At 42.6% G+C, this 27406-nt stretch overlaps 3 protein-coding genes and 1 pseudogene across 3 annotated transcripts; 2 read left to right on the forward strand and 2 right to left on the reverse strand.

Annotated features, from left to right (window-relative positions):
- Positions 1 to 1076: 1076 nt before the first annotated feature.
- On the forward strand, positions 1077 to 2954 carry LOC134040622 (GTPase IMAP family member 7-like; annotated as a pseudogene).
- Positions 2955 to 4376: 1422 nt separating this feature from the next.
- Positions 4377 to 7214, forward strand: LOC134034106 (GTPase IMAP family member 9-like). Its single transcript, XM_062478463.1, has 4 exons — positions 4377 to 4407; positions 4532 to 4774; positions 4991 to 5224; positions 6610 to 7214. Exons 1-4 carry the CDS (start codon positions 4377 to 4379, stop codon positions 7212 to 7214), a joined length of 1113 nt encoding a protein of 370 aa, XP_062334447.1.
- A 2073-nt stretch (positions 7215 to 9287) lies between these two features.
- gbgt1l2 (globoside alpha-1,3-N-acetylgalactosaminyltransferase 1, like 2) lies at positions 9288 to 11943 on the reverse strand. The gene is made up of 2 exons (XM_062486868.1): positions 11816 to 11943; positions 9288 to 9964 (listed from the first exon to the last, which is right to left on the reverse strand). Exons 1-2 carry the CDS (start codon positions 11897 to 11899, stop codon positions 9410 to 9412), a joined length of 639 nt encoding a protein of 212 aa, XP_062342852.1. The 5' UTR covers positions 11900 to 11943; the 3' UTR covers positions 9288 to 9409.
- A 155-nt stretch (positions 11944 to 12098) lies between these two features.
- On the reverse strand, positions 12099 to 16497 carry LOC134040489 (globoside alpha-1,3-N-acetylgalactosaminyltransferase 1-like). Its single transcript, XM_062486424.1, has 8 exons — positions 16081 to 16497; positions 15920 to 15955; positions 15691 to 15750; positions 15366 to 15407; positions 15132 to 15164; positions 14736 to 14870; positions 14512 to 14644; positions 12099 to 12660 (listed from the first exon to the last, which is right to left on the reverse strand). Exons 1-8 carry the CDS (start codon positions 16185 to 16187, stop codon positions 12106 to 12108), a joined length of 1101 nt encoding a protein of 366 aa, XP_062342408.1. The 5' UTR covers positions 16188 to 16497; the 3' UTR covers positions 12099 to 12105.
- Between the last annotated feature and the right edge of the window lie 10909 nt (positions 16498 to 27406).

Genomic DNA, 27406 nt, shown 5'->3' on the forward strand with positions numbered 1-27406 from the left:
CGTTTGGATGAACCTTGGAGAAATAATGAATGGAAATACTTACTATATAATGTGTATTTGCATAGGATGTGTTAGAAATTGCTTGCATATGTGTATTTATATAAGATGTGTTAGAAAAACTTCTTGCATAGAGATTAAGACAGGAGGTCTCTGTATGACAGTTAGAAATTGCTTGCATAGGATGTGGTTAGAAACAGCTTGCATAGAGAAAGCACAGGGAGCTCTGGGTTTCTAGAAACTTAGCCAGTTAGAAACTGGCTGCATAGAAGCAGAGAATGTTTAAAAAATAAATAAATGTGGCATTAGGAAATAAAAGTCCCATTAAATAAATAAATGTTGTTTTTTCAAAAACGTCATTTTGAAATAAATAAATGTATTTATTTATTGATGTAGGTAAATGGATTCAGCTATATAATTATATGATGCTATATTTATATATTTATTGCCATCTTTTTTAATTTCAGGGTTTATTTCATAGCCATATTTATTTATGTATTTATATATTTACCGATCTATTTATTTATTTAATTGTGACTAACTCGGCGTTCCATACACAGGCTCTTCTATGAACGGTGACGCCATTATCCTCAAGAATGAGTTAGTGGGCGGGGCTTTTATACCGGTTGATCTCTGATCTCCAACTTAACCTGTGCTCCCGACCAGCACTTTGTCTTTGCTGTCTGGAATTTTGTTTCACAAGAGTGTACTACATGACAAAGGTTTTCTTTTTTCTTTTTTTTTTTGCCTTTGTTTGTGTTGATGGCCAGAACTGAGCTGTTCCAGCAAGCTCTTTATTTACAATTACAAGACCTAACAGGAAATGTTCACTTTATTTCAAATAATGTGTCAGTATCCTCACAGTGGAAAACACGAACGCACTACCTTTTTTATGCCAGCAGAGGGCGCCAACCAAATCGCCCCCAGTGGAACTCTGGTGGAACTGCAACCAAATTCGGTACAATGGGGCTTAATAGGGAGTAGGCTCTCCGTAGACAGGCTCTGGTGCAACCCTAGGTGTAAAAAAAACGACGAAAAAGGCGTCCCCCGGCGTCAGTTTAGTGACGCCAAAGGGGTCTGCCCAACCGTCACATTTTTGGGAGTTGGGATGAGACTGATGATCTGTATGTACGGGGAAATGAGAGTGAGAATAGAATATGAATCCAGATAAGTTTGGGGCATGACGTACTATCAAATGGACCACGTTCTTAAATTGTGTTTAGTTTATATGTCGTCTTTAATTCTGTTTATGAAAAGATTCGACTAGTTCATTATCGTTAGGTTTCACAAACTTTTCAAAGCACTACAAACATTACATATATCGTTTCTATTATTTAAAATCTTAACATATTAACTTGTGTTTTAATACTGTAACACAAAATCTATCTTCGTTCTTGTGGAATTTGTACATATTTGTACATAGGTGACACGGGAGAAGAGAACGGTACAATTCGACAAAGACGACGGTCCATAGATGGGCCACCCGAGAGTACGTAATTGAGCCACAAATCACTGGAGCATGGACTTAATGTTAATGAGCACATTAATGTTGTATTTTTGTGTTAGATTTAGAGGACTATTTAATTTCACCAGAGTTAAGATATTAGTTTCAATGAGGGTTTAAAGGCAGAATCACTGTGAAATATAGATTTTATATTGGCAACTTATATGCTGTATAATTTTACATCTTTAACAGTTAGTTTTTCTTTGCTCTTACAGTGTCCACCACAACCAGGATTGTACTCGTGGGGAAGACTGGTGCTGGCAAAAGCTCCTCTGGAAACACCATCCTGGGCAGGAAAGCTTTTAAAGACGCCAAGTCAAGCTGCTCTGTGACTAAGGAGTGTTGTAAAGAGACTGAGGTGTTGGCTGGTAGACAGGTGGTGGTAGTGGACACACCTGGCATATTTGATACAGATCTATCTGACAATATTTAGAGATGGAGGTCAGTAAATGCATCAACATGACATCTCCAGGTCCTCATGCAATCATACTGGTCATAAACCTGAGACCTTTTACAAAGGAAGAGCAGCTTACAGTACATACAATTAGGGCATTGTTTGGTGATAAATCTGACACGTACATGATGATCCTCTTCACTAATGGCGATGAGCTAGATGAGGGCATTGAACACTATTTGAATGAAGGACAGAAAGACCTGAAGCTCCTAGTTGACCAGTGTGGTGGAAGGTACCATGTGTTTGAAAACACCAAGATGGACGACAGGGACCAGGTTATAGATCTTATAGAGAAGATTGACCGAATGGTAGAAGTGAATGGTCAAAGCTGCTACACCAATGACAAGTACCAGGAGGTGGAGGACAGTCTTGTTGAGAAGGAGGAGGAGCTGAGGAGGAAGTATCAGGAGAAAAAACTAGAGTTAGAAAGACAACTTCCTCCCAGGTACCAAGAGTTGAGTAACAAGCTTCAGGGAGAAATTGTAGCATTTGAGCAGACAATGCAAGAAATAGAAAAGGAACTAAAAGACTTAGAACTGACGGATCAAAATAAAATCAGAAGGACCATGGAGTACATCAAATACTATGATAAGAAGTCAAAGTCAGTAAGAGAGGAGGCAGAACAGATGCTACTACATTCAATGCCAAAAGGGGTGTAGCTGAGTTGAGTTTTTATATGTCTTGGTTTTGTGGGTATAGTGTTCCAGGTATTCTGCTGCTCAATAGGAACAGGCTGATTGGCCAAATATACTTTTTTCCATGTGGTCATTTACAATCCCCTCTGGTAATTGTGTTTAATTAATTCATTTAGTGCCATTAGATGCCACTAAAGTGCATATCATCAATTTAATCTCCCTGATACTTTGTCTGGACTGCTTGACTACTATGGAGGTTATTTTCTGTGCCAATGTCTTTCCTTTTTCTAAATGTACCGTATTTACATTATGTTGTTTCACTTGTATATTGTTTTGAAGTACAACCTGTCTTTTTTATAATAGAGCAAAATTATGCCATGATTGAAAACATATTAAATATCTCATCAAGTTTTTGGTCGTGTATTTTTCTGTTTGAGAGACATTTCGCTGTTCAGATAAATGAAAATGTGTACATGATTTATAGTAAAATAAACAGCTGGAGGAACATTTGCAAATAACTACATTAATTGCAAACAGGTCAGTAACATGATTGGGTATTTAAAGAGTATCTTAGAGAGGCAGAGTCTCTCAGAAGTAAAGATGAGCAGAGGTTCACCAATCTGTGAAAACAGAGGACTGTGGACTAAAGAGGAGAGGGACCATCCGGGTTATCGGCACTCAGTTCAACAGCATTTCTGATTTCCCTCTGAGGACTCTGCTATGGGTGTTGAGACAGTGTCTCAGGTGGGTTATTGGCGGAGAGCCGGTGTGAGCAGAACCATGTACACCTGGACAAACGTGTTTGTGTTGTCAGTGAAGTGGGTCGTGTGGGTTTGTTATGAGTATCTCTTTGTCTTTCTGCTCTTTGCTGTCTGGAATTTAGTGTCATAAGAATGTACTACATGAGAATAATCTTCTGACGCACATAGTTTTATTTTTGTCTGGAAAAACCTGTGGGACATGTTCATATTTTTCTTTCACTTTGTACCCCAAAGTCCACCACCTACACGACATCAGATGATCAGATTATCAACTCCAAAACTAGTTTAACCTGAGTTTGTTTTGATGGCCAAAATGAGCGGTTCCAGTGAGCTCTCTATTTACAATTACAAGATCTAACTGGAAATGTTAACTTTAATTCAAAGAATGTGTCAGTATCCTCACAGTGGAAATAGTCAAGCATTTTATTGAAATATATGGGTGGTTGACATGAGATGACCTTTACTAGTCACCAACAAGATGTCAAGGTGTGTGTGTGTGTGTTGATGACATGAATGTGCTCCAGTCTGTGGTCAGAACATCATGGCGTCCAGGCCGTCCTCCATGAACTTCTTGTAGAGGGACATGAACTTGGCGGTGAAGGCCTCCAGGTGGTAGATGGCCTTGCTGCCCAGCTGCAGTCTGTGTTCATAGTAGGCCGCCATGTGGGCCACCTCAGTCTTCAGCTGGCCGTCACAGTTACTCAGCAGCTCCCTCACCAGGCCCTGGCAGGAAAAACACCGTGATGACCTCACACCTGGAGCCCCGCTCTGGTACACACTCTGATACTGCACAGTCCAGCTTAAACACACCATTGTTGAGTTGTTTATACCTTCATTATGATGTCTGGAGGGATGCAGTGAGTCAGGAGTTCATAGAGCCTCGCCCGCACCTCCAACAACCTAGAAAGAGAGAGAGAGAGTGAGGAGTGAAAGAAATAGAAGAGAGAGAGAGGGGGGAGTGAAAGAAATAGGAATTAGTGATATTATTCCTAAATATGATCATACACAGTCATTTATCAGCGCTCATGCTAGTAGGACAGTGGGCTGTGAGGCAATGTGAGCCGTGGAGGTGTGTCGGGTCATTTGGTCTGGATACACAGTCTTCATCACACACACACACACACACACAGGCACAGTGTTCCTCCAGAGTGGTTGTGTGACTCACTGCTGCACCCTGCAGGCCTCACACATCAGCAGGGCTTTGCGGAGGTTCCGTCCGGACTTCTCACTGATCTGCTGGGCCAGCTCTGGAGGCAGGGTCAGACCCTCCTTCCTGCACACCGCCGACAGAGAGCACTGCAGGAGCACTACAGCGGCGTGCCCGTCTACGTGATGGCCAACGGCGTCCTAGAAGACCCGGCGCGTTTCAAGGACAGTCTGAGAGTCTACTACCTCTACAACTACATCAATGAAGCTCTGAAAGGTGGAGCTCTCAGAGTTGCTGCACACTCTGAACACAGACTGGAACTGAATGTAACAGAGTTTCTGAGTATTCCTGTCTACTGCAAAGTTCCCCCCTCCTCTGTCTCTCTCAGCCTACACTCTAGATGGCAGTATTTCTCTACACTTCAACAGCACAGAGTTCGTACCTATCCAGTCACTTCTCTTCCTGTCTGTTCCCTCCTCCTGTCTCTCTCAGCCTACACTCTAGATGGCGTGAACCTGAAGGGCTACTTCGCCTACGCCCTCAACGACCAGCGAGACCCAGGCTTCGGCCTGTACGGCCACGTCCAGGACGAGCCCATCGTCAAGGCCTCGCTGTCCCACTACCGCAACATCATCCAGCACCACGGCTTCCCAGAGGAGGGGCCCCGGCCCAGCAGTGCCCCAGCCAGCCCCCACCCTGCCTGGGCTGCCAAGTCCTCACCAAGAGGCCCGTGGTGGGCTTCCTCTCTCTGGTGGGCTCTGGAGTCCTGCTCACACTGGGGCTCATTATCTACTACGCAGCCAAGAGACACAAACCCTATTATTATACTAAGCATATATTGTATGTCTGTGTTTTATCCCTTATATATTCTGACAGACCCTACTTTATTTTTCTCCCTGAACTGTGCACGGTTTCATGCATGATCTTATTTTCTCAGATTTTAGAGCTATAGATTCATGTAGAGTTCCATTGTGCCTCTCTACTAGGTCACCTATTCAAATCACAGAGCTAAACACCTCATTTCCAGCACTGGATACAAAATATACAATAGCGGAAATGTTATTCCTTCTGAATGTTTTTTCTTATAGATATTTGTAATTTATTAATACATGTGGTTTGGTCTGTTGAAATGTTTGTGAAAATCTGCCCATTGTTTCTATGGCTGTTTGAAAATCGAATAACCTATTGTACAGCTGTACCCATTTTGCCTTATTATTGTGTTTTTCTTAATTTGCCATTTTGATTTAATACTACATTTGGATGAATGAGTTTGTATTTCATGCACTGTGCATATGAAGTACAAGTTTATTAAGTTAACATTTAATTTCAAACTGCTTTTGACAATTATTATTGTTAACTGTGTTATATTTACTAAATACCATCAGTGTAAAAGAGGAAATAGGTATAGGCCCATTGTTAACTCCCTGTAGTTCACAAACCGCACCTATAGACGGTTTTTGAGTATTGTTCTGCAACACGGACCTGTTCATGATATACTATCAAATGGATCAAGTTCTTAAATTGTGTTTAGTTTATATGTCGTCTTTAATTCTGTTTATGAAAAGATTAGACTAGTTTACTATAATTTTAGTTTCACTTTCACCTTTCAAAGCACTACAAACATAACATGTATCGTTTTTATTATTTAAAATATTAACAGATTAACATGTGTTTTAAAACTGTAACAAACAATATCTACTTTTTTGTGGAATTTGTACATATGGCATGAAACAGGTGACACGGGAAAAGAGAGCGGTACAATTCGACAAAGACGACGGTCCATAGATGCGCCACCTAATAGTACGTAATTGAGCCACGAATCACTTTAGCATGGACTTAATGTTAATGAGCACATTCATGTTGTATTTTTGTGTTAGATTTAGAGGACAATTTAATTTCACCAGAGTTAAGATATTAGTTTCAATGTTTTATATGTTACTTTATCTTTACCATGAGCAGGATTATCCATTACGCAAATCAGTGTTGTACAAACTTGGAACATAAGGGTTTACAGGCAGAATCACTGTGAAATATAGATTTTATATTGCCAACTACTGCATATACTGTAACGTTTTACATCTTTAACAGTTCGTTTTTCTTTGCTCTTACAGTGTCCACCACAACCAGGATTGTACTCGTGGGGAAGACTGGTGCTGGCAAAAGCTCCTCAGGAAACACCATCCTGGGCAGGAAAGCTTTTAAAGACGCCAAGTCAAGCTGCTCTGTGACTAAGGAGTGTTGTAAAGAGACTGAGGTGTTGGCTCGTAGACAGGTGGTGGTTGTGGACACACCTGGCATATTTGATACAGATCTATCTGACCAATATTTAGAGATGGAGGTCAGTAAATGCATCAACATGACATCTCCAGGTCCTCATGCAATCATACTGGTCATAAACCTGGGACCTTTCACAAAGGAAGAGCAGCTTACAGTGCATACAATTAGGGCATTGTTTGGTGATAAATCTGACACGTACATGATGATCCTCTTCACTCATGGCGATGAGCTAGATGAGGGCATTGAAGACTATTTGAATGAGGGACAGAAAGACTTGAAGCTCCTAGTTGACCTGTGTGGTGGAAGGTACCATGTGTTTGACAACACCAAGATGGATGACAGGGACCAGGTTCTAGATCTTATAGAGAAGATTGACCGAATGGTAGAAGTGAATGGTCAAAGCTGCTACACCAATGACATTTCGCTTCGGAGTCACTAAACTAAATATGTTCCGACTCATTTAACTCCTGTGCTGAGACAGTGTGGATGAAGAGGTTTTACCTCTACACACCACCTGAGGGCTGCAATACGAATAATAATCCACAATTAAAATCAACTAACGAAACATATCTAATTCTTTACATGAAACATAGGCCTATTTGTAAGATTATTTTGATTTAAATTGTAATACTACAATTTAGCTATATAAATCCTTTCAATCCCTGCTGGTTTCAATCTTGAGTGTGGGGTTACTCACTCACTGTTGAACTGTGATGTGAAGGCTGGCAGAAGAATGGTGAGTTTACACCAAAACTCTGAAGGATTTTGTTTATCTTCCACTCTGTCTGCATAAGTAGTACGTGACACAGTCTGCAAACCGTCCAGCAGAGGGTAGTGCAACCTCACATCTCAAACTAGATCTCACATTAACACCACCCTGAGGTTTACAGTTTTTTTCAAATGCTTACACACAAATTCCTTACTTTTCACACAATTTCTGAAACCTGACACTCAAACACCACACCTCAAATCTGCAAAACCATACGCACATTTTGGGCCTTTGACTCAGTTTTCAATTTCATAAAACACAACACACAATTCTCCACGTGACGTAACACACAACATTCTAACAGGAAGCATCTTGATTTCCTTTTTGAAACACAACCATGATAACAGGTATGTAACAATCTACTGTAATGTACACATGTTCTAATGTACACAATAGCTGTTTCAGCACAACACACGGTATACTATACACAAACATATATTTTTGCAGCCATGCATCCATTGACCGCAGTGCACTGCATGATTGGTCACAGTCTGGTGGATTACTGTATCATACTGTGCAACAGTACAGTGACTGTAAGAAGACATTCTGACAATATTGTAGAAAATAGTATATATTACTGTATGCTACAGTTCATGGAACACACAGACACACCATTCCGTAATCACCTTTTTCAAAATTATGTTTGGTTTCTGTCCTACTACACTCTTTTGTACTGTGTAATACTGTATTCACAACCACAAATGCTTATAGTAAAAAAATTAAGTTTGATTTCAATCTTGTTTTCGTGTTTACCATGAATTTTTCATCATCTCTGCCATTTACTTTCAATCTTCAATCAAATAACTAAATAAATAATTTAAGACAGGGGATTGTAATGGTGGAAATTCAAGCGGCACTGTGTAGATCTGAGTAGTCAAGAGATGTGGGTTTATTACAATTTATTTTGCTTATACAGATCATGATTTAACAAAGTACTTTGTGATCAGTCCTAACGAAGGAGGTGCTAGCCACAGGTCGTTCGCCAGAGTGATACAGAACAATCATAAAACCCTGCCTTATATAAACTTTAGATCAAATGATTCCTCTGAACTCTGTTGATTGGTCAGCACTGCTCAGTGACAGTTTGAAACAATACATCTCTGGTGACAGTTTGACTTCATATCAAGTTCCCACGGTTCTTTAATGTGGCCTCTCTCCCCAAACCAGTAGATAGTAAAACCACAGGGGTTCACCAGTCAAATGGTCAACTGTCCTTTGTGTGGGCACTTCAAACAAGTATTTGATTAACCCCACCCAATGCAACAGGAAGGGTCAGAGCAGCAGATCACAATAACAATACAGTTGAATCCACATTGTCTCCAGACCAACTGTCTCTTCCTCCCCAGGTGACAAGAACCCTCTCAGGTCACCCAGACTTCCCGTCTCTTAGACTTCACGTCTCCTAGTTATAAAACTGCAAATGGCATCTCTACCAAATGGGTTGAATCGACTGTCACTGTATTAAGCTTCTTAGACTTCCCTTAAAACACCTTCCTCATATAAAACACACATATTATAACTGTATTCCAAAATTTCCACGACAGGATTCATGAGAAGGAGGAAACCCAGAGGAGGAGGAATCCACTTCTGTTCACAGATTCCTGCTCATGTGCCTGAATACCCCTGTTTATTTACACCCCACCTATGAACAAGACTGCCACCCAGCGTACTAATCCCTGAAAACTGAACTGCCTGAAAGGCTTCCACAAGATTATAGAAATGTGTGCAAGTCCAGGGCTTGCGTAGGATACACTCAGTTGAAACAGTTTATGACATCACGTCCCTTACCCTCAGTTGAAACAGTCTATGACATCACATCCCTTCTCCTCAGTTGAAACAGTTTATTACATCACTTCCCTTTACCCTCAGTTGGGCCGGAAGTCAGCATAGTTCTTGGCCACCCCTGAGAAACGAATGATCTTGACATGCTTGCTCCGGCCAGCCACGTCCTGCCACAGGTACTCAGGCGACAGCAACTTAGACGGCTTGTTGTACGTAAAGTACCTGTTCAGGTGGCTCTCCTCTTGCCACGCTGCCTCGATCCCATTGGCCGCGTCCGCCTCAAAATTCCGACGGCAGATCTCTGCCATGGTGCGGACATCCTCCAGCAGTCCTCCGAAGACGGCGCCTCCGTAGTAGAAGTCTCCCTCCCCAAAGGGGATGTAGGCCCGTGACTCAGGACGGCGTTCGTACGGAAGGCTTCCTCGCTCAGTAGCATAGTAACCTGGGTGTATCGTGGCAACCAGTCGACCCAGAGCTTCCACCCCAAAGTGAGCGTGGAACTTGGAGTCGACGTCCAGACAAAAGATGTAGTCAGCGTGACCCCTGATCGTACTCTCGATGGTCGTCTGGATCATCTCCATCCTGCGAGCTGAAATCTCCTGCCAGCGGTTGGAGCTGGGCACCTTCAACACTCTCACCTAAAGAGAAGGAAGAGGAGTGGAGAAGGATGAGTGGAGGAACAGGAGAATCTAGAAGGACTATTACAGTATTTTCACAATCGCTATGACACATTTTTCAATACATTTACATTACATTTATGCATTTAGCAGACGCTTTTTTCCAAAGCGACTTCCACGAGAGAGCTTTACAAAAGTGCATACTTTTAATAAGTTTCCTAAACTCTTGACACAGTTAGCAGTGCTGTGTAATGGCATTTTTTGATATAGTTACTAAGAATGTATTTTTAATAGACTGAGGTTGTGTTTAAACAAATGGATGTTGCAGTTGGTCTTAAGGTATTTATGGTATTGGTTTATGATGCCTGATTGAGAAGCTAGGGGCACAGAAGTTGGGGGATGTTTGAGTTCTGTGGCCTAAAGGGAGATGGATAGATGGATCAGTTGATCTAGCAGCCCTGACCTTTTGGCCGAGGAGATTGTGTCCTGTGTCCTGTTTGTGTTTCATTAAGGGTATCTTTACTGTCCTCATTTAGAGAAAGAGCCGTGACATCAAAAGACTTTGGTCACTTGACCTGGGGGGTTATATTGTCTTAACTGTCACTGACCAGTGTTAGCCAATCACAGAGACCACTACATTGATGAATTGAACATTTATTAGGGGATCTGTTTTAAGTGTATAAAAGCACAAGCTTTATGATTGTTCTTTATCACTCTGGCGAACGAACTGTGGTTAGCACGTCCTTCGTTATGACTGATCAGCAAAGCTTTGTTTAATATTACGTAATTGTATAATCTAAATAAATTGTATTAAACCCACATCTCTTGACTACTCAGATCTACACAGTGCCACTTGAATTTCTACCATTACATGCTGGCTATACAATTAACACATTTCTTGTTGCTTTGACACAAAATACATAAAGTAAACACAAATTTAAACTTAAACTTGTTTTACACACAAGCTCAACCAAGACCAAAACAATCAATTTTTACTGCTGTTGTAGAAAACAGACGTCCGTAGAAGGTAGTAGAAAAAAGGCAAAATATCTTTCAACGGCTCAAGGCAGCTTGATGGTTTATTTCGGCAAGGCAGATGTTCGTTCACAAACACATACAGGAAAAGACAACTCTTGATGCCCCAATACTCTTATAGACTTACATTTTATAGACTAAATGAGAATAATCCCCCTGCCCTGTATAATAAGGGAATCGGACTAGTAATCATAAGGTTGCAGGTTCGATACTGTGATACCTGACACATTGACTAAATGTTCCTGTGAAAAGAGAACATGTGTTAGTGTTTGGTAGACATGGTGTATTGTTTAGTGTATTTTTGTGTTATGACAATTAGTGTTTGAGTTTAGTTTACATTGTGTGATTTTGAGCATGAAATTAACTCTTTGCCAATTGTTTGTCGTAGGTGTGTTGGTGCCTTAAGAGTTTAGGAAACTTGTTAGAAGTCATGAAAAAATTGTCATAGCGATTGTAAAAAACTGTAATCAAACTAAGAATGTTACTTCAGCCTGACAGCTTAAGTACGTACAGAGAAGAGTCAAAATTGCCAAAGTGCCCTTAGGCAAGCTTGACGGAGCGTCTTGAGATGATGGAGGAAACACCGCAGGGCTTTTTTTTAGATATACGTGTGTAAGACAGGTGGCTGTCCGGTGGAGTCAGGTGGCTGAGTGGTTAGGGAATCGGGCTAGTAATCTGAAGGTCGCCAGTTCGATTCCCAGCCGTGCCAATTGACGTTGTGTCCTTGGGCAAGACACTTCACCCTACTTGCCTCGGGGGGGGGGGGAATGTCCCTGTACTTACTGTAAGTCGCTCTGGATAAGAGCGTCTGCTAAATGACTAAATGTCCAGGCTTACCCGTCTCCCTTCCGCCAGGGTAACATTTGGAACGTCTCCAGGTCTGTCAGTGAATATGTAGTAGTCAACCTTGTAGCCAACCATGTAGTGCTTCTCTGCTGTGTGCAGGAAGTCCTTCAGGAAAAGCACGTACCTGGCAGTAACATTTAGAGACCCCTTGTTTTTCTTTAGGAAACACTCAGTTGAAACAGTTTATGACATCACGTCCCTTACCCTCAGTTGAAACAGTCTATGACATCACATCCCTTCTCCTCAGTTGAAACAGTTTATTACATCACTTCCCTTTACCCTCAGTTGGGCCGGAAGTCAGCATAGTTCTTGGCCACCCCTGAGAAACGAATGATCTTGACATGCTTGCTCCGGCCAGCCACGTCCTGCCACAGGTACTCAGGCGACAGCAACTTAGACGGCTTGTTGTACGTAAAGTACCTGTTCAGGTGGCTCTCCTCTTGCCACGCTGCCTCGATCCCATTGGCCGCGTCCGCCTCAAAATTCCGACGGCAGATCTCTGCCATGGTGCGGACATCCTCCAGCAGTCCTCCGAAGACGGCGCCTCCGTAGTAGAAGTCTCCCTCCCCAAAGGGGATGTAGGCCCGTGACTCAGGACGGCGTTCGTACGGAAGGCTTCCTCGCTCAGTAGCATAGTAACCTGGGTGTATCGTGGCAACCAGTCGACCCAGAGCTTCCACCCCAAAGTGAGCGTGGAACTTGGAGTCGACGTCCAGACAAAAGATGTAGTCAGCGTGACCCCTGATCGTACTCTCGATGGTCGTCTGGATCATCTCCATCCTGCGAGCTGAAATCTCCTGCCAGCGGTTGGAGCTGGGCACCTTCAACACTCTCACCTAAAGAGAAGGAAGAGGAGTGGAGAAGGATGAGTGGAGGAACAGGAGAATCTAGAAGGACTATTACAGTATTTTCACAATCGCTATGACACATTTTTCAATACATTTACATTACATTTATGCATTTAGCAGACGCTTTTTTCCAAAGCGACTTCCACGAGAGAGCTTTACAAAAGTGCATACTTTTAATAAGTTTCCTAAACTCTTGACACAGTTAGCAGTGCTATGTAATGGCATTTTTTGATATAGTTACTAAGAATGTATTTTTAATAGACTGAGGTTGTGTTTAAACAAATGGATGTTGCAGTTGGTCTTAAGGTATTTATGGTATTGGTTTATGATGCCTGATTGAGAAGCTAGGGGCACAGAAGTTGGGGGATGTTTGAGTTCTGTGGCCTAAAGGGAGATGGATAGATGGATCAGTTGATCTAGCAGCCCTGACCTTTTGGCCGAGGAGATTGTGTCCTGTGTCCTGTTTGTGTTTCATTAAGGGTATCTTTACTGTCCTCATTTAGAGAAAGAGCCGTGACATCAAAAGACTTTGGTCACTTGACCTGGGGGGTTATATTGTCTTAACTGTCACTGACCAGTGTTAGCCAATCACAGAGACCACTACATTGATGAATTGAACATTTATTAGGGGATCTGTTTTAAGTGTATAAAAGCACAAGCTTTATGATTGTTCTTTATCACTCTGGCGAACGAACTGTGGTTAGCACGTCCTTCGTTATGACTGATCAGCAAAGCTTTGTTTAATATTACGTAATTGTATAATCTAAATAAATTGTATTAAACCCACATCTCTTGACTACTCAGATCTACACAGTGCCACTTGAATTTCTACCATTACATGCTGGCTATACAATTAACACATTTCTTGTTGCTTTGACACAAAATACATAAAGTAAACACAAATTTAAACTTAAACTTGTTTTACACACAAGCTCAACCAAGACCAAAACAATCAATTTTTACTGCTGTTGTAGAAAACAGACGTCCGTAGAAGGTAGTAGAAAAAAGGCAAAATATCTTTCAACGGCTCAAGGCAGCTTGATGGTTTATTTCGGCAAGGCAGATGTTCGTTCACAAACACATACAGGAAAAGACAACTCTTGATGCCCCAATACTCTTATAGACTTACATTTTATAGACTAAATGAGAATAATCCCCCTGCCCTGTATAATAAGGGAATCGGACTAGTAATCATAAGGTTGCAGGTTCGATACTGTGATACCTGACACATTGACTAAATGTTCCTGTGAAAAGAGAACATGTGTTAGTGTTTGGTAGACATGGTGTATTGTTTAGTGTATTTTTGTGTTATGACAATTAGTGTTTGAGTTTAGTTTACATTGTGTGATTTTGAGCATGAAATTAACTCTTTGCCAATTGTTTGTCGTAGGTGTGTTGGTGCCTTAAGAGTTTAGGAAACTTGTTAGAAGTCATGAAAAAATTGTCATAGCGATTGTAAAAAACTGTAATCAAACTAAGAATGTTACTTCAGCCTGACAGCTTAAGTACGTACAGAGAAGAGTCAAAATTGCCAAAGTGCCCTTAGGCAAGCTTGACGGAGCGTCTTGAGATGATGGAGGAAACACCGCAGGGCTTTTTTTTAGATATACGTGTGTAAGACAGGTGGCTGTCCGGTGGAGTCAGGTGGCTGAGTGGTTAGGGAATCGGGCTAGTAATCTGAAGGTCGCCAGTTCGATTCCCAGCCGTGCCAATTGACGTTGTGTCCTTGGGCAAGACACTTCACCCTACTTGCCTCGGGGGGGGGGGGAATGTCCCTGTACTTACTGTAAGTCGCTCTGGATAAGAGCGTCTGCTAAATGACTAAATGTCCAGGCTTACCCGTCTCCCTTCCGCCAGGGTAACATTTGGAACGTCTCCAGGTCTGTCAGTGAATATGTAGTAGTCAACCTTGTAGCCAACCATGTAGTGCTTCTCTGCTGTGTGCAGGAAGTCCTTCAGGAAAAGCACGTACCTGGCAGTAACATTTAGAGACCCCTTGTTTTTCTTTAGGAAAATCAAGCATTTTCAACATGATTGGATTTCATAATTTTTGTTCCACCTACTTTCCTAGAGCAAAGACGGTTGTTGCTATGGTGATGTCCATTTGCTTGTAGATGCTGTCCAGGACAACAGAGTCAAAGACCTCGTCCCAGACTATAGGAGCCATCCAGGGTGTCACGGAAACCACATCAGTACGACTGGAACACGCACACACACACACGCACGCACGCACACACACGTTAAAATGATTGGTTTTTATGTGCCAATGGGTGGAACCAGAAGAGCATGTAGTTTAACAAATTTCAATTCAACAACATGATCCTCGAAAGTGCTATAGTGTACCTGGAGGAAAGCAAGCAACAATAATATATTTCACAGCGAGTACAAGCAGTCAAATCAGTTAACTGTCTCATACAGCTTGTACGGGCTGGCATGAGGCCATGTTTATCAACACTCACCCTGACACCACACTGGGCTTCTTGTACAACAACCTGCAGAGACAAGACACTGTTGGGCGGACAATGACACAAATTGCCACCGTGCAAGACTGCCACCGTGAGCGTTGACTCAATCTTGTGATACGTTGTGACGGACACACAGGCTCATTCATTCTTATGAACACACCCTGAAAATAATCAAATTGTATTCACATACATTGATCTGAAAACTGTCTTTCTGCAGGGATAACGTACCCCTGTGGAAGGACCTTGTTCCGTGTCTTGGAGGGGTGATGGCTGGACAAAGAGTGAAATAGAAGACAAGGTTTTATAAAAGGCTTGTAAAAGGAGAATATTTGTTATTTAAATGATTTTGAAAATGGCAAATAAACTTCCCAAAACCAGTAAAATCATTATGCTTACAAATGTTCAAAATATGTTCATATGTCAAGTTACAAGCTAGCACATTTTTATTACAAGGTTGCAAATTCATTTTACAAGCTTGCAAAACTCTTTTTTCCACATTATGGCTTTTCAAACAGTGTCTTTCAAACCTTCAGAGATCTGGCACTATTCTCACCTCAGAAGTAACAATCCGCAGGTTGTATTGTCTTTAGCACCATTATCATTAAATATGTCACTAAGGTTACAGACAGAAACACAGTTAAGTAGCAGACACCATCAACATATTAAAATGCCTGCATACATGCATTATCTGTACAAAGAATTTCACAATCATCATCATTACAATTGTTGTTAACCCATTGTCACATCATAGAGTAATTGATTACATTAAAAGGTATACTAACCTTTTCCTGTTAATACCTAAATCACGTAGGACAGGCCTATTGGAAAAGACATAACAGTACAGTAGAATGTTATAAACTTTATAGAACCCAAGACAAACAGACTGACAGTCAGTCAGACAAGCAAACTGATGAGTAGGCAGGCAGATAGACAGTAGTATTACCTGATGCTTTCAGAATAGAAGCAGGCATAGACGAACCTGTAGACAGATGGGGTACAGAAGAGAAGATCAGTGGTTATTGGGAAAGACTGCTTAAACACAATCCACATACCGTACTATGAATGAGCGGTTAGGGAATCGGGCTATTAGTCAGAAGGTCCCTGGTTCGATTCCCGGCCGTGCAAAAATGACGTTGTGTGCTTGGGCAAGACACTTCACCCCTCTTCCCCCGGGGGGAATGTCCCTGTACTCTCTGTAAGTCACTCTGGATAAGACATAACAGACCACCAGATCCTGCTCGCCAGACTTTCTGAGATGGGCATCACTGGCACTGCACTCCAGTGGATCTCATCCTACCTGTCGGGAAGATCCTACCAGGTTTCCTGGGGAGGCAAACTGTCAGGCCCTCGCCAGCTCTCCACTGGTGTCCCACACGGCTCCGTCCTTGGACCCCTCCTCTTCTCTCTGTACACCACCTCACTTGGACCAATCATCACCTCCCATGGCTTCTCCTACCACTGCTACGCTGACGACACGCAGCTGTACCTGTCGTTCCCCCCGACAGATCCGGGGATCTCAGCTAGGATTGAGGCCTGCCTCACAGACATCTCCGCCTGGATGACCGAGCACCACCTCCAGCTGAACCTCGCCAAAACAGAACTTCTCATCATCCCGGCTAAACCCTCCATCTCCCACGATCTCTCAATCACCCTGGGATCTGCGACGGTGACCCCTTCATCCTCTGCCAGGAACCTTGGGGTTACCATGGACGACAAGCTCTCCCTCACGGCCCACATTGCTGCGGTCTCCCGGTCGTGTAGATTCACCCTCTACAACATCCGGAAGATCAGGAGATACCTGTCTGAGCACTCCACCCAGCTGCTAGTCCAAGCACTTGTCCTCTCCAAGTTGGACTATTGCAACTCGCTGCTCGCTGGTCTCCCAGCATGTGCAACCCGCCCTCTTCAGAGGATTCAGAACGCAGCGGCCCGCCTGGTCTACAATCTACCCAGACGCTCCCATGTTACCCCGCTCCTCATCTCTCTCCACTGGCTACCTATCATGGCCCGTATCAGATTCAAGACCCTGGTATTGACCTTCCGAGCAGTGAACGGGACTGCACCCATCTACATCAAGTCTCTCCTGCAGCCCTACACCCCCACCCGTCACCTACGGTCTTCTTCAGACAACCGCCTGGTGGTCCCACCGCTCAAGACCGCCCGGTCCCAACACAAGCTCTTCTCCTGTCTCCTGTGGAATCAACTCCCCACTTCCATCAGAGACACTGACTGTCTCTCCACCTTCAAGAAAAGGCTCAAGACGCACTTGTTCCGGGAGTACAACGGTACTTAGGAATGGTTCGCTTGACCCGATGTTAGTTTCCTCAAGGATCACAATGACTCTTGCTTAGAGACTTGTTGCTCTTGTGGTTAGTGGTAACTGACTTAAATTTTTGTACTCGCTGTGATATATTGTTTTATTATTGTTGCTTGCTTTTTTTCCACAGGTACACTTGCACTTATAGCAGCTCATGTTGTTTAATTGTAACTTGTTTAACTACATGCTCTTATGGTTCTTCCCTTTGGCACTTATTTTGGTTGTTCACAATGTGTGCTTCATGTTTTGGCTACTCGCAATGTTTTGTGGCTATCTCGTTGTTATGATCAGTGACCTATGCACTTTGTAAAGCTCTCTCTTGGAAGTCGCTTTGGATAAAAGCGCCTGCTAAATGAATAAATGTAAATAAGAGCGTCTGCTGAACGACTAAATGTAAATTCATCACACCGACTGTGCAAACACACCGTGGTGTAGTCTACAAAAACTAAAGCCTCATGAATGGAGCCACAGTTAGTCATGCATCTCAAATGGAGGGCGCTGGTTATATGTAAACATTTACTTTGTCTTTAGTTTCGTGGACGCCTAATCTGAAGTGATGTACAAATAGTGTATGTAGAAAGCTGTCAGAAAGATTCATCTTTAGTCGGTGAAGAAGTTAAGAAAGCTTTATTACTTGCGGCCGGCCCACAAGGAGACAAAACATCAAAGGCCATGGTGATACAGAGTTAGTCTGTTAGCTTGCTGCTAACGCCGCGCTCAGCAGCCATTAGTTCATACACAGGCATGCAACTGTCACATGGCTTTTCTTTCTTTGGCTCTCTTGCATAGACCTTGCGTGCATGTGTGCGTGCGTGCGTCATCAGCTCTGGTTGAATTTCTGGTTCTGGTGTCCTATCTCCTCCTACGTCCTTTAAACACACAACCCCGGAAACATCCTGTAGTCTTAATCTGTAACACATTGCTCACCCTTCCCCCCCCCAAGTCAGGTGGGAGTCAAGAGCCGGCTCTTCTGGCTCCCGAACGGCTTTTAAAAAAATAAACGTTTTAACTATGAATTTGACTATGATAGGTGTGAAATAAATTTGAATTAAATTATTAAATGAAATCATACTCTACCTTAACCACAATGGCCGGGTTTCCCAGATTCGTTAAGAAGCTCTTAACGCTAAGAGCGTTCTTGGAGCGTTCTAAGAGCGTTCTTAGGAGCGTTCTTAGGAGCGTTCTTAAGAAGCTCATAGCGTTAAGAGCTTCTTAACGAATCTGGGAAAGTCTTTAAAAATGTCTTTAAAAATGCAATGATTTGTTATGGCTGTCTGTCTCCTCCCAGTTTCGACTACTCGTCTAAGTGAGTGTGTGTGAGTTGGCTCGGCCCTACCTCATGCAGTATAATTGGTTGACACCGCGTGTATGATTGACAGGAAAAGACTGAGGATGATCGTGTGCGCCTTTAGGCTTACAAGTATTTTTTTGTTGTTCTTTGAATTAGTAAATTATTTTAAATACAATTAAAAATAATGCAGCCACATTCTTAAAATGCAAATGCGTAACGATTTGCTTCCATAGTCATACAGGTTGTTAATCTATTGGACAGAAAATGTGTGAGGGAAAATCACTTCCTTGTCACGAACAACAATGGAGCAACAGCAGCGTATTGCGATTGAAATACCCAGAGCCCGTCTACGGAGAGCCTGTCGACTCCCTATTAAGCCCCATTTCGTCCGACGAGCTACCACTTTCCATAGAACATCACGCACTTTTATATAGGCTATTGATGCCCACATTTTTTCAATTTCAACCGACATTGGTACACTGTGCAATAATGACCCTGTATGTCAGTATATCACTAAATAATTTGTCTCGTCTCTGCCAAGTGTCAACATACATTGTTGACACAACATCCAGGTCCAGTGAATCATACCGTCATTTAACCATTTTTTAAAGCCGTTATTTAAAGTGTTAATTGGTGGCCAAGCCGCGAAGCGGCGAAGCCACTTAAGTGTTTCTACCTTTTCTTATTATTATTACACTTCTTCTGCCATTGGAGTCTATGGCAGCCCCTAGAACCGTATGGTAAAAAGTTGTGAAATTTGGCACACTCATTAAGCACAGTCCCCTCTTTATATTCACCAAGTTTCATGTCTCCCATTGGAGCACTCTAGCGCCACCAACGGGTCAAAGTTGGACTTGTGTTTACACACGTAACTTTTGAACCGTATGACCGATTTTCAAAAATGAGGTACCATTGGATTCCCTGGGTCAAGACGAGTTCAACACACCCTATGACGTCAATTTCCGGTTATATAGATTTTCCGCCATTTCCGGTTTTATCGAAAACCTTTGAAAGCCTACTCCTCCTACAATTTTTCTTAAATATTCCCCAGAATTGGCACACATCATCGTCAGAGCAACCCTCACAGAAGTTATCCAAAGATTTTTGATTTTCAAAACCGTTTGTCCGGTACAGCCAATCAAAATCGGCAGCAAAGACACCAAACAGGAAGTTGGGTCATATCTCAGCCAATCCTTGAGAAATCAACACCAAACTTGGTATGATGACTCGGAACCCTCATCTGAGGATGTCCAAACAATTTGGTGTCATGTGATCACTGGGCGTGGCCGCAGGATGCAAAAATGTGTTTTGGCCAATAACTGTTGATTTGTTTGCCATTATTAAGTGATTCCTTTGTCTCATGATATCTTGGGACATCCCGTGTGTGACACATGATAACTTGTGATAACAGCCGAATTGATGCGGCCGCCATTTTGAATTACTGAAAAAACGTTTTTTCTGTACTCCTCCTACAAATGTTTTCCAATCTTCACCAAATTTGGCAGAGATCATCTTCAGACCAAGCCTCAAAAAAGCCATCATATGTTTTTTGGATTTTCAAAACCGTTTGCCCGGTACGGCCAATCAAAATGTGCCGTTAAGCCAGCAAACAGGAAGTTGGGTCGTATCTCAGCAAATCTTTGATGGATTCGCACCAAACTTGTTGCGTGTACTCGTAACCCTCTTCTGAGGATGTTTTATGGGTCATTCGATTGCTTGGACACCTCATTGCTGCTTGCAGCTATATTTGTTTATGACATTTACACAGTGCATTTCAAACTGGTCAAACTGGTTTCACCATTAGGCAGATAAGTAACCCAGAAACAGGTTGCTCATGTTTCAACTTGTCTATGATTGTCTACAATGGAAAGGGTTTAGCTCAGTGGTCACAGTAGGCCTATGTGTGAAGCTTTGGATAAATGCGTCTGATAAATGAAGACATGACATGACATTTTGGTCACCTACCTTGGTATACACACATGGAGAGAAGAGGGTGAGAGAGCTTTCTCAGTCACGCAAATTAACCGTTAAGAGAGAGAGGATCATATACCATGAAACTGCGTGTACTCACAGTAGTAGTCCGCCTGTCACGCACAGGCTGTAAAGCTTCATTTTGGGTGTAAAACGCAGCATCTTTCCTCCTTGTCTCGGTCCACGGAAACAGTCCTCTCTTCCTACTGTCAAAGGCTTGTGTGTTGGGCACAACCAAAATAAGATTTGTTTGTGTTAGTGAGTTCCCGGAACTCAGCTCTCCCCAGGGCAGTTCATAGTTGTCCTGAATACCGATTGCCGGGGGTGTCCACGCCCAGAAGGCTAAATGCTAAAGTTATGTTGCAATAGTAGGGTGTGAGGGAAAATCACTTCCTTGTCACAAACAATGGAGCAACAGCAGCGTATTGCGATTGAAATACCCAGAGCCCGTCTACGGAGAGCCTGTCGACTCCCTATTAAGCCCCATTTCGTCCGACGAGCTACCACTTTCCATTGAACATCACGCACTTTTATATAGGCTATTGATGCCCACGTTTTTTCAATTTCAACCGACATTGGTACACTGTGCAATAATGACCCTGTATTTCAGTATATCACTAAATAATTTGTCTCTTGTCTCTGCCAAGTGTCAACATACATTGTTGACACAACATCCAGGTCCAGCGAATCATACCGTCATTTAACCATTTTTTAAAGCCGTTATTTAAAGTGTTAATTGTTTATGACATTTACACAGTGCATTTCACGGGTCAAACTGGTTTCACCATTAGGCAGATAAGTAACCCAGAAACACCCAGGTTGCTCATGTTTCAATTTGTCTATGATTGTCGGTGTCAGGTGTCAGGTGGCTGAGCGGTTAGGGAGTCGGGCTATTAATCAGAAGGTTGTTGGTTCGATTCCCGGCCGTGCCAAATGACGTTGTGTCCTTGGGCAAGGCACTTCATCCTACTAGCCTCGGGGAGAATGTCCCTGTACTTACTGTAAGTCGCTCTGGATAAGAGCGTCTGCTAAATGTAAATGTAATGTCTACAATGGAGAGGGTTTAGCTCAGTGGTCACAGTAGGCCTATGTGTGAAGCTTTGGATAAATGCGTCTGATAAATGAAGACATGACATTTTGGTCACCTACCTTGTAAAGAATATATTGTGCTTATTAAAGTTATGCATTGTGCTTATTAAAGTTATGAACTTAGAAGTGTGCTCAGGCTTAAACATTGGGTCTCACACTGGGTGTGGGAAGCAGGCTGTTCTTTGTGTCTCTATCTCTTCATTTTCAGAAACAACCTTGAAACCGGGTGGAGACGGCACCCGAGCAGGTGGGACGCGCGTAGGCAAGAACAACTCCTTGACGCACGAGAGAACAAGCTGAACCCTTTTTTGATACTTTTGTTTCAATTGCACTGTATAAATATATGCTGGGGAGGGACATATAGCCAGTTGGACTTCGTGAACCAGCCCAAACTCTGTTGCGGGTAGGGAAACGTAGACAACCCCAGAGCTCTGTACTTGTTGATTTCCAACTGCTGCATTAAAGCTGATATTATCGGACCTCTGCGACTCCAGACCACTCTTTCTAGAACACAGATTTGTGTCATTGAATACCATCATTACATATTGGAAGTACAAAGTGATGTACAAATAGTGTATGTAGAAAGCTGTCAGAAAGATTCATCTTTAGTCGGTGAAGAAGTTAAGAAAGCTTTATTACTTGCGGCCGGCCCACAAGGAGACAAAACATCAAAGGCCATGGTGATACAGAGTTAGTCTGTTAGCTTGCTGCTAACGCCGCGCTCAGCAGCCATGGTGTTACAGAGTTAGTCTGTTAGCTTGCTGCTAACGCCGCGCTCAGCAGCCATTAGTTCATACACAGGCATGCAACTGTCACATGGCTTTTCTTTCTTTGGCTCTCTTGCATAGACCTTTGGCACTTATTTTGGTTGTTCACAATGTGTGCTTCATGTTTTGGCTACTCGCAATGTTTTGTGGCTATCTCGTTGTTATGATCAGTGACCTATGCACTTTGTAAAGCTCTCTCTTGGAAGTCGCTTTGGATAAAAGCGCCTGCTAAATGAATAAATGTAAATAAGAGCGTCTGCTGAACGACTAAATGTAAATTCATCACACCGACTGTGCAAACACACCGTGGTGTAGTCTACAAAAACTAAAGCCTCATGAATGGAGCCACAGTTAGTCATGCATCTCAAATGGAGGGCGCTGGTTATATGTAAACATTTACTTTGTCTTTAGTTTCGTGGACGCCTAATCTGAAGTGATGTACAAATAGTGTATGTAGAAAGCTGTCAGAAAGATTCATCTTTAGTCGGTGAAGAAGTTAAGAAAGCTTTATTACTTGCGGCCGGCCCACAAGGAGACAAAACATCAAAGGCCATGGTGATACAGAGTTAGTCTGTTAGCTTGCTGCTAACGCCGCGCTCAGCAGCCATTAGTTCATACACAGGCATGCAACTGTCACATGGCTTTTCTTTCTTTGGCTCTCTTGCATAGACCTTGCGTGCATGTGTGCGTGCGTGCGTCATCAGCTCTGGTTGAATTTCTGGTTCTGGTGTCCTATCTCCTCCTACGTCCTTTAAACACACAACCCCGGAAACATCCTGTAGTCTTAATCTGTAACACATTGCTCACCCTTCCCCCCCCCAAGTCAGGTGGGAGTCAAGAGCCGGCTCTTCTGGCTCCCGAACGGCTTTTAAAAAAATAAACGTTTTAACTATGAATTTGACTATGATAGGTGTGAAATAAATTTGAATTAAATTATTAAATGAAATCATACTCTACCTTAACCACAATGGCCGGGTTTCCCAGATTCGTTAAGAAGCTCTTAACGCTAAGAGCGTTCTTGGAGCGTTCTAAGAGCGTTCTTAGGAGCGTTCTTAGGAGCGTTCTTAAGAAGCTCATAGCGTTAAGAGCTTCTTAACGAATCTGGGAAAGTCTTTAAAAATGTCTTTAAAAATGCAATGATTTGTTATGGCTGTCTGTCTCCTCCCAGTTTCGACTACTCGTCTAAGTGAGTGTGTGTGAGTTGGCTCGGCCCTACCTCATGCAGTATAATTGGTTGACACCGCGTGTATGATTGACAGGAAAAGACTGAGGATGATCGTGTGCGCCTTTAGGCTTACAAGTATTTTTTTGTTGTTCTTTGAATTAGTAAATTATTTTAAATACAATTAAAAATAATGCAGCCACATTCTTAAAATGCAAATGCGTAACGATTTGCTTCCATAGTCATACAGGTTGTTAATCTATTGGACAGAAAATGTGTGAGGGAAAATCACTTCCTTGTAACGAACAACAATGGAGCAACAGCAGCGTATTGCGATTGAAATACCCAGAGCCCGTCTACGGAGAGCCTGTCGACTCCCTATTAAGCCCCATTTCGTCCGACGAGCTACCACTTTCCATAGAACATCACGCACTTTTATATAGGCTATTGATGCCCACATTTTTTCAATTTCAACCGACATTGGTACACTGTGCAATAATGACCCTGTATGTCAGTATATCACTAAATAATTTGTCTCGTCTCTGCCAAGTGTCAACATACATTGTTGACACAACATCCAGGTCCAGCGAATCATACCGTCATTTAACCATTTTTTAAAGCCGTTATTTAAAGTGTTAATTGGTGGCCAAGCCGCGAAGCGGCGAAGCCACTTCAGTGTTTCTACCTTTTCTTCTTATTATTACACTTCTTCTGCCATTGGAGTCTATGGCAGCCCCTAGAACCGTATGGTAAAAAGTTGTGAAATTTGGCACACTCATTAAGCACAGTCCCCTCTTTATATTCACCAAGTTTCATGTCTCCCATTGGAGCACTCTAGCGCCACCAACGGGTCAAAGTTGGACTTGTGTTTACACACGTAACTTTTGAACCGTATGACCGATTTTCAAAAATGAGGTACCATTGGATTCCCTGGGTCAAGACGAGTTCAACACACCCTATGACGTCAATTTCCGGTTATATAGATTTTCCGCCATTTCCGGTTTTATCGAAAACCTTTGAAAGCCTACTCCTCCTACAATTTTTCTTAAATATTCCCCAGAATTGGCACACATCATCGTCAGAGCAACCCTCACAGAAGTTATCCAAAGATTTTTGATTTTCAAAACCGTTTGTCCGGTACAGCCAATCAAAATCGGCAGCAAAGACACCAAACAGGAAGTTGGGTCATATCTCAGCCAATCCTTGAGAAATCAACACCAAACTTGGTATGATGACTCGGAACCCTCATCTGAGGATGTCCAAACAATTTGGTGTCATGTGATCACTGGGCGTGGCCGCAGGATGCAAAAATGTGTTTTGGCCAATAACTGTTGATTCGTTTGCCATTATTAAGTGATTCCTTTGTCTCATGATATCTTGGGACATCCCGTGTGTGACACATGATAACTTGTGATAACAGCCGAATTGATGCGGCCGCCATTTTGAATTACTGAAAAAACGTTTTTTCTGTACTCCTACAAATGTTTTCCAATCTTCACCAAATTTGGCAGAGATCATCTTCAGACCAAGCCTCACAAAAGCCATCATATGTTTTTTGGATTTTCAAAACCGTTTGCCCGGTACGGCCAATCAAAATGTGCCGTTAAGCCAGCAAACAGGAAGTTGGGTCGTATCTCAGCAAATCTTTGATGGATTCGCACCAAACTTGTTGCGTGTACTCGTAACCCTCTTCTGAGGATGTACAACATGTTTTATGGGTCATTCGATTGCTTGGACACCTCATTGCTGCTTGCAGCTATATTTGTTTATGACATTTACACAGTGCATTTCAAACTGGTCAAACTGGTTTCACCATTAGGCAGATAAGTAACCCAGAAACAGGTTGCTCATGTTTCAACTTGTCTATGATTGTCTACAATGGAAAGGGTTTAGCTCAGTGGTCACAGTAGGCCTATGTGTGAAGCTTTGGATAAATGCGTCTGATAAATGAAGACATGACATGACATTTTGGTCACCTACCTTGGTATACACACATGGAGAGAAGAGGGTGAGAGAGCTTTCTCAGTCACGCAAATTAACCGTTAAGAGAGAGAAGATCATATACCATGAAACTGCGTGTACTCACAGTAGTAGTCCGCCTGTCACGCACAGGCTGTAAAGCTTCATTTTGGGTGTAAAACGCAGCATCTTTCCTCCTTGTCTCGGTCCAGGAAACAGTCCTCTCTTCCTACTGTCAAAGGCTTGTGTGTTGGGCACAACCAAAATAAGATGTGTTTGTGTTAGTGAGTTCCCGGAACTCAGCTCTCCCCAGGGCAGTTCATAGTTATGTTGCAATAGTACGGTGTGAGGGAAAATCACTTCCTTGTCACAAACAATGGAGCAACAGCAGCGTATTGCGATTGAAATACCCAGAGCCCGTCTACGGAGAGCCTGTCGACTCCCTATTAAGCCCCATTTCGTCCGACGAGCTACCACTTTCCATTGAACATCACGCACTTTTATATAGGCTATTGATGCCCACGTTTTTTCAATTTCAACCGACATTGGTACACTGTGCAATAATGACCCTGTATTTCAGTATATCACTAAATAATTTGTCTCTTGTCTCTGCCAAGTGTCAACATACATTGTTGACACAACATCCAGGTCCAGCGAATCATACCGTCATTTAACCATTTTTTAAAGCCGTTATTTAAAGTGTTAATTGTTTATGACATTTACACAGTGCATTTCACGGGTCAAACTGGTTTCACCATTAGGCAGATAAGTAACCCAGAAACACCCAGGTTGCTCATGTTTCAATTTGTCTATGATTGTCGGTGTCAGGTGTCAGGTGGCTGAGCGGTTAGGGAGTCGGGCTATTAATCAGAAGGTTGTTGGTTCGATTCCCGGCCGTGCCAAATGACGTTGTGTCCTTGGGCAAGGCACTTCATCCTACTAGCCTCGGGGAGAATGTCCCTGTACTTACTGTAAGTCGCTCTGGATAAGAGCGTCTGCTAAATGTAAATGTAATGTCTACAATGGAGAGGGTTTAGCTCAGTGGTCACAGTAGGCCTATGTGTGAAGCTTTGGATAAATGCGTCTGATAAATGAAGACATGACATTTTGGTCACCTACCTTGTAAAGAATATATTGTGCTTATTAAAGTTATGCATTGTGCTTATTAAAGTTATGAACTTAGAAGTGTGCTCAGGCTTAAACATTGGGTCTCACACTGGGTGTGGGAAGCAGGCTGTTCTTTGTGTCTCTATCTCTTCATTTTCAGAAACAACCTTGAAACCGGGTGGAGACGGCACCCGAGCAGGTGGGACGCGCGTAGGCAAGAACAACTCCTTGACGCACGAGAGAACAAGCTGAACCCTTTTTTGATACTTTTGTTTCAATTGCACTGTATAAATATATGCTGGGGAGGGACATATAGCCAGTTGGACTTCGTGAACCAGCCCAAACTCTGTTGCGGGTAGGGAAACGTAGACAACCCCAGAGCTCTGTACTTGTTGATTTCCAACTGCTGCATTAAAGCTGATATTATCGGACCTCTGCGACTCCAGACCACTCTTTCTAGAACACAGATTTGTGTCATTGAATACCATCATTACATATTGGAATAGACACATAGATTTTGAATCCTTCACTTGGTATACACATGTAACAAGTACAAGTAGAAGGACCAGGTCTCTAGGTTCCTGAGAGAACAGATTTGATACGGTG

This window comes from Osmerus eperlanus, chromosome 2, assembly GCF_963692335.1.
Source record: "Osmerus eperlanus chromosome 2, fOsmEpe2.1, whole genome shotgun sequence".
NCBI classification, from domain to species: domain Eukaryota; kingdom Metazoa; phylum Chordata; class Actinopteri; order Osmeriformes; family Osmeridae; genus Osmerus; species Osmerus eperlanus.